We start from the raw sequence: 7,781 nt of genomic DNA on the forward strand, positions 1-7,781 counted from the left end.
ATGTAAATCTAAGCTGTTTTGATAAGATAGAAAAAGTGATCCATCACTCAAATATTTCAAATATCTGTATTTTCTTTCTTACAAATCTATATATACGTAACACAATTAATTCTTGAAATCCATCCTCAAGAATAATTGTTTTACAAGAATCGCTTACAGAGCGTTAAGAAGAGAAGGGGAGAAAGGATTTCTGAAGTTTGGTGGTGGATTACTACAGCGAACATTGCAAATTGGGAAGAAAGAGAGTAGAAGAAAGACTTTCTTTCGTGGAGAAGAGAAGGAAGAAGAATCTGAAACTTTGATACGCACGGTCGAAGTACTCCTACAATGGTAATTTTGATGAGAGAAAATAACTCTTTTACGTTTCTTTCTTGTTCCTTCATCTAGTTTTATGTCAAATAAACATTTTGGTGTTAATCACATATTTTTGGAATTCTGAAATATATTCTATTACTGAAATCCTAACAGGACTGCTTAAAGGATGTTTCTGTTTGTCACCATGAAATGAGAAAACCTAAAGTTCAAGATTCTTTGTATTGGGGAAAGCGAAAGAGTGACCAAAACGTGGTAGCTGAGGGTGGTGGGCTAAATAAGTTTTCTAATGATGGAAACTTTATGCAAGATTTCGTTAACAAGTGCAAATCAATTGGCAGCCAAGGCTATACAACTTCGTTTGAAGGGAAAACATGAAGAAGCTGAAAAACTGATGAGAATGCAAAACAAGGAGTATAGCGTTTCCACTCAGGCTTATGATGAGCATGATTTTGAGGATGGTCCGAGCAGAAAGAGTAGAAAGAAGAACGTGGGTGATGATAGTAAGACCCAAAAAAAGACTAATCGGTTCTTGGCTCAGCAAGAACGCTGCCTCTTTTGTTTAGAAAATCCAAATCGTCCTATGCATCTTGTTGTTTCAATCGCAAATTTCACATATCTTATGTTGCCACAGTGGCAGCCCGTGGTTCCTGGTCATTGCTGCATCTTGCCAATTCAGGTGACTTTTTAGTTTCTGCTAATGTCGATTTGAAACCTCATTATCTTATTTTTATGGAATTTTAACCTTATTACTTTGTCTTTTCCTTTTATGTGACAGCATGAATCTGCTACGAGAACCGTACACGAAAATGTGTGGACAGAAATTAAAAATTTTAAAAAGTGCCTAGTTATGATGTTCGCGAAGCAAGGGAAGGAGGTAGTGTTTATTGAGACGGTGATGGGATTGGCCCAGCAACGAAGGCATTGTATGGTTGAGTGCATCCCTTTACCCCAAGATATTGCCAAAGAGGCTCCTTTGTACTTTAAAAAGGTGAGTAGCAAAACATTATTTTCTTGTGTAGACCTGATTATTTATTTGTTTTTAAGCTTCTAGTACCTACATTTTAAAAATTTAAACACTTCAATTTGGGTTTATGACAGGCTATTGATGAAGCTGAAGATGAGTGGAGTCAGCACAATGCCAAGAAACTGATTGATACAAGTGAGAAGGGATTGCATAATTCAATTCCAATGCACTTCCCATATTTTCACGTTGAATTTGGTGTAAAGAAGGGTTTTGTTCATGTTATCGACGACGAGAAAGAATTTAACAGCAGGCTTGGGTTGAGTGTGGTAAGAGGCATGCTACACTTGACAGAGGAGGACATGTGTAGGCGACGACGCTACAAGGCTATGGAGGTACAAAAGCAAGAAGTTGCAAGTTTTTTCAAAGAGTGGAAACATTTTGATTGGACAAAACAGCTTCAAGACCGTTTCTAATCAACATTGTTTATTCGTTCTTGTTTTGTTCCTTTTCTTTATATAACTATATTCTCATAAACAATTTTTTATGTTTGATTCAGGGTAGTTCTAATATGTATCAGAAAATATCATTAATACTAAACACAATTTAACCTTTTTAAATTTTTTTCATCTTTATCAATGATGGATTAGAACTTGTTCTGATCTCTCAACGTCTCGATCTCAAGAATTATACCACCTAAAATAGTCCGATGCAAGTGACATTCTATCCGATCCGAAGAACATATTCTAATTCATTAATGGCATTATAAAATATATTAAATATACATTAAAACAAATATTAAATATGCATCATAGGCGGACAACATATATTTCTGAAGAAAAAGTAAATTTTAGACGTCATGAAATTTAACAAAAAAAAGAAAACTTATTTACAGTACAACACAGATACCTTTTACTATTAATTAAGTTTAGTATAATGGTCCGTTTTGTAATTAAATAAGAACGGCTCTATCACTACAAGATAATTAACTTTTAGCGTCAATTATTTATTGACAGTTATATTATTTTTTTTAAAATTATATAACGCTTCTAGTCGGCTTAAAATCATCCCTATATTCTAAACTGAACTTTAAAATTATTATTATTTATAATTGTTCTGGTGTGCAAATTCATATACAATTCGCTACCAGACAAATTTCTAGATTTTCTCACTCTCTTTTTCTCTCTTCACTCACGTTTCCTTCGTCATCTCTTTCTGTCTCTTTATACCCCTTCTAATAACTTCCAATCCCGACTGATAAGGAACTGCCTATCTTTTGGCGTTTATTTAGGGAACTACCCAAGTAACCGTCTGTGCATTTCGCATAGTCTCTGGATTCGAGCCTAGATTTGGGGAACTACTTCTTGTCTTTCAGGACCACGACATAGTGGGCCTGTTGGGCCTAAAACTCTACTCTAACCCATGACTGAGAGAGAGAGAGATATCCAACTTCGTCCTTTGAGCTAATGATTACACCCAGAGCTAGGTCGGAGTCCGAGCTAATCCTATCCTAGTACACAACGAAACTAGGTCAGAGTCCGAGCTAGTCCTATCCCAGTACACAGCAGAGCTAGGTCGGAGTCCGAACTAGTCCTATTCCAGTACACAGCCCTCCGACCCTTCGTCGAGCTTGCTAGGCTAAGGGTCGCATCCTGTACTTTGATTAGACATCCCTGACAGTATTTATTACCCTGTACCTAACCGCTACACGTGTCAATCATCGACTAGATGGGGTTTTTAAATCTTGTGGTCCTCCTTAAATCCAAAAAGTAACCGTTTCAAACCTTTTATCTTCTAACATATTCATTTCTCGTGCCAAAAACCTCTTCAAGCGGGATTTTGTTCTTCTAACCAGTCTTTGCGCATTTTCTGTCTTCTTCCAGGTATTCCTTTGTTTCTCTCTTCTCTTCTGTTCATCAGTATAGTTTGCATCGCCTTTATCTTTGATTTATTCTGGGATTGCATTTGATAAGCAAAAAACCTTGCAAGTTGTGGCACATCTCCCGTATTTTCCTTAGTGATTTGGCTAGGATTTCTGTTTTCATAGTCCTCACCCAAAGAAATGGAGTTGAGTTTGCTTCCCCCAAATTCACTGCCTTGTTTGTTTCAGTTTTGGCCTATTTTTCCTATTTCAGATTTGGCCTTCCGCTTTTCTCCTTGCATTTGTTTTCTGGGCGAAAGTTTTTAAGGGTTTTAGGTTTTGAGATGACTTCTTATGATTCACAATATCCCTGGGCTTCTTTGAGTTTGAAGAGGGAATGTACTAATTTATGTACAACCAAAAGGATTAAGGCCTTTAGGGATGGGAAATCATTGTGTAAAGATGACGAGAAGGATGTGATTGAAGGGATTTGTGAACTGGATGAACCTGTATGTAGAGATGGCACCCTTCCGCCTGTCCAAAGATTCACCTTTGTTTATGCTACCCTTTTCGAGAGGCTTGGATTCCGATTACCCTTTAGCGAGTTTGAAAAGGATTTGCTAACTATGTTAAATGTCGCTCCTGCACAACTACACCCGAACAGCTGGGGCTTTGTCCGAGCTTTCCAAATTTTGTGTGCTGGCTTAGATATCAACCCTACCATTCCTATGTTCCTCTATTTTTTTGAGTTAAAACAGAGCTCTCCTAAACAATTTTGGACTTCCTTGAATAGCGTCAGTGGTCATGGTCTCTTCACCCTGTTTCAATCCTCGTACAAAGGTGGTAAGGGTGCTTTTCTGAAAATTCTTACTCTTGAGCATAATACTGCCTTACTGGAGGGGTTTCCCTTGTACTGGACTAGGCTTCCTACTCCACAAGGTGCTCGCCAAATGGAGGAACTAATACTGACTGAGAGGGAGGGTTGTGCTAGATTAGAGGGTTTAGAGGTCATCTTTGATATTCGTAAAATACTAGACCTTGAGTATCGCAAAGTAGACCCAAAGTTATTCATCGGTATACGCCCAACCATGCACTCTAAATTTCAAATTGTCTTTTTATGTTTAACACTGATCTTTACCTTGTCTGATTTTATCAGAACGCCAGATGCCCTATCACAAAGGGAATTGCTTCGCAGAATCAAACAACAAGAATCAAACAAGGTCGGGGCGAGCTCGAGGACAAAGGATTCCTCCTTGAAAGCCATAGCTTTAGAGAGCGAACAAGAAACCACACAGAGTGACCCTAAGTCTAAAAGAAAGAGAACCGATCCTCTGATCTCGGAGACTTCGGATTCCACGGATAACATCCCGCTTAGTGCTTTAAGCTTTAAAAAGAGTTTTTGGGATGAGAAATTTACTCACCTGGCATATGGTCGAGCTAACAATTATTTTCCGATTGATGATAAATTGCTTTCAGGTCGTCAGCTTTCTTCAGTCCAAGAAGGACTTCTTCGTAGCATCCATCAAGTTGAAGCCTCTTCGTTGTTCCTCGTAGGTCGTCTTGAGGCATCTGAGCGGAAAGAATCGAAAGTTGTATCTGATTTAGTTGCTGCCAACAAAGAGATCGAGCAACTCCGAGTTGACTTGGTGAACTTTGCGAAGGTAAAGAAAGCTCTTGAAGACAAGGAGACTGAGTTGTCCACTTTAAAAGCTGAAATGGATGAGTTGAAACCAAAGGCTGAAGGTTTATCTGCTCGGTGCCAAGCGTTAGAGGGCGAAAAAGAAGAACTTACTGATCAGTTATGCTCGACCTTGAAGGAAGGGTTCCAACTCGCTCTAGATCAAGTGAAGATACTCCATCCTGATATTGACATATCTTCAGCTGATATCACTAAAGAAATAGTGGATGGCCAACTGATTGAACTTAGTTAGATTTTTGGGGAGTTTTAGCCTCCTTCGTTGTAGGATTTCTTATTTGACCTTTTGTGTATGGATGATGTATACTTTCGATCACGTTGTTATTTTCTTATGTTTTGAAAACCTCCAGTGTGATCCTCATTTAGAGATAATAATTTTCGTGGTATGTCACAACTAAAAAACTTAAGATTTCCACATTAAGACTCGAACTTCATAGTAAGATTGAATCGCGTAAGTCCTCATCGTGTAGTGACATAAACTTAGCTTGTAGCCAAGTCGGATCAAGTAAGTCCTCAGCGTGCTAAGGTTTTACATCTACCTCACAACTAGGTCGGACCGAGTTAGCCCTCAGCGTGCTGAGGTTTTATATCTAGCTCGTAGCTAGGTCGGACCGAGTTAGCCCTCAGCGTGCTGAGGTTTTATATCTAGCTCGTAGCTAGGTCGGACCGAGTTAGCCCTCAGTGTGCTGAGGTTTTATATCTAGCTCGTAGCTAGGTCGAACCGAGTTAGCCCTTAGCATGCTGAGGTTTTATATCTAGCTTGTAGCTAGGTCGGACCGAGTTAGCCCTCAGCGTGCTGAGGTTTTATATCTAACTCGTAGCTAGGTCAGATCGAATTTAGAAAAAACAAAAAGGAAAAAGTTTATACAAAATTTTAACACCCACCTTGTTAAAAAACCCTCTGATGAGGTAGGGAAAAAGAGTGTGGGGTTCTTATTTGAAAAAAAGAATCTGACGATTTACAAGACGAAATTGAAAAAATAAGAAATGCTAACTAACTAAAATAGAAGCGCAGGTTCGCGGTGTTCCATGTCCTAGGTATGGTGGTTCCATCCAACTTTTCTACTATGTATGCTCCCCCAGGTAGGACTTCTTTGACTCGAAAAGGTCCGATCCACTTAGGTGACAGCTTGTGTTCGACCTCAGTCAGGTGTGCTCTTCTCAAGACTAAATCATTAACTTTGAAGTCCCGAGGAATTACCTTGGTTCGATATCTCCGCTCTACACGCTATTTCGTAGCTTCTCCGGTAATCCTTGCTAGCTCTCGGACTTCTTCGAAGGTGTCCAAATTGGCCCGGACTCCTTGTTCATTTGACTCTGATGTCAGTTCTCTTCTGTTTTCTGCTGGGTTCCCGATCTCAATTGGCAGCAGTGCATCTGTTCCATATACCAGGCTAAATGGGGTCTCGTGGGTAGTTGATTACGGTGATCTCCTTGGGCCAAGGTGATCTACTTGCCAATACCCTTCTCTTAAGAGCTTTGAGTATCACCTTGTTGGCCGCCTCAGCCTGCCCATTAGTCTGTGGATGCTCTATGGAAGAAAAACATTGGGTTATCGCTAGCTGCTGGCATGTGCGTCGTACTTGAGAGCTAGAGAATTGAGTTCCGTTGTCGGATATGAGACGACGAGGTACACCAAATCGACATACGATGTTCTTCCATATAAATTTTTCCACTCTAGGTGCCGCTATGGTGGCCACCGGTTCTGCCTCTATCCATTTCGTCAAGTATTCTACTACTACAATGAGGTATTTTAGTTGACATTTCGCTAGTGGGAAGGGTCCAAGGATATCTATCCCCCATGTATGGAAAGGCCAGGGAGCATGTATGGAATGTAGTACTTCCGGAGGAGCTCGATGGACATCTCCCTATCTTTGGCATGGATCACAATGCTTGACGTGTTCTATGCAATCTCTCTTCATAGTGGCCAAAAGTAACCGGCTCTTAGGATTCTCAGCAATAAGGCTCGCCCTCCAATATGGCTGTCGTAAATCCCTTCATGTAGCTCCGACATGATCCTTCGAGATTCTGCATTCTCCACACATGTTAATATTGGCCTTTGAACCCAAAACGAAAAAGATGTCCATCCACGAGGGTGTAACGAGATGAACTTCTCTTCACGCGTTGAGCTTCATTTGAGTTAACAAGCAGGGTTCCATCAGCTATGTAGGATCTGATAGGATTTATCCATGATTCGGACTGAGAAGCTCTGTCTAGACTCATTACTCTGATTTCACTGGATGAATCTACTCTAGGCGAGGTTAGTGTTTCCTTAATCACCGACCTGTGCTGGCCAAGTTTAGTGAAACTGGCGAGTTTGGACAAGAGGTCTGCTCTGCTATTGTCTTGGCGAGGAACGTGATCCAGACGAAACGTCTCAAAAGCCTTTGCTAACAATTTTACGTAGTCCAAGTACTTGGCTAATTGTGGATCTTTTGTCGAGAATTCTCCGTTAAATTGACCTGTGACTAATAGTGAGTCACTTCGAGCTGATAACCTTTTCGCTCCGATCTCCTTGGCTAACAACATGCCCGCGATTATAGCTTCATATTCGGCCTGGTTATTATTGGCTTTGAAGGAGAACCTCAGGGACTGTTCAATCAGGACTCCACCTGGTCCCTCGAGGACGACTCCAGCCCGCTTCCCTTTTGATTAGATGCATCGTCTACGGATAGGATCCACTCGGACGAGGTTGAGTTGATGGGAACTTCATCCGAATTTGATGGTGTAGGTAAAGTGAGTTCAGCCAGGAAATCAACCAACGCTTGAGCTTTGATCGGTCCTCGCAGCTCGTAGGTTATGTCGTATTTCACCAGCTCTATGACCCACTTCACTAAACGCCCCGTCATGTCTGGCCGCTTGAGAATTTGTTTTACGGGAAGGTCGATTTTTATTTGAATGCTAAAACTCTGGAAATAATGCCTAAGTTTCCTGGCGGAGATGACAAC

General features: G+C 40.6%; 1 protein-coding gene across 1 annotated transcript; it reads left to right on the forward strand.

Moving 5' to 3' along the window:
* The first annotated feature begins 143 nt into the window (after positions 1-143).
* Positions 144-1,763, forward strand: LOC114194169 (CWF19-like protein 2). The gene is made up of 4 exons (XM_028084621.1): positions 144-330; positions 469-991; positions 1,091-1,303; positions 1,414-1,763. The coding sequence occupies exons 2-4, from the start codon at positions 602-604 to the stop codon at positions 1,750-1,752; spliced, it is 942 nt and encodes a 313-aa protein (XP_027940422.1). The 5' UTR covers positions 144-330; positions 469-601; the 3' UTR covers positions 1,753-1,763.
* Positions 1,764-7,781: the final 6,018 nt, after the last annotated feature.

The sequence above is a fragment of the Vigna unguiculata genome, chromosome 1 (assembly GCF_004118075.2).
Source record: "Vigna unguiculata cultivar IT97K-499-35 chromosome 1, ASM411807v1, whole genome shotgun sequence".
In the NCBI taxonomy this organism is placed as follows: Eukaryota; Viridiplantae; Streptophyta; class Magnoliopsida; order Fabales; family Fabaceae; genus Vigna; species Vigna unguiculata.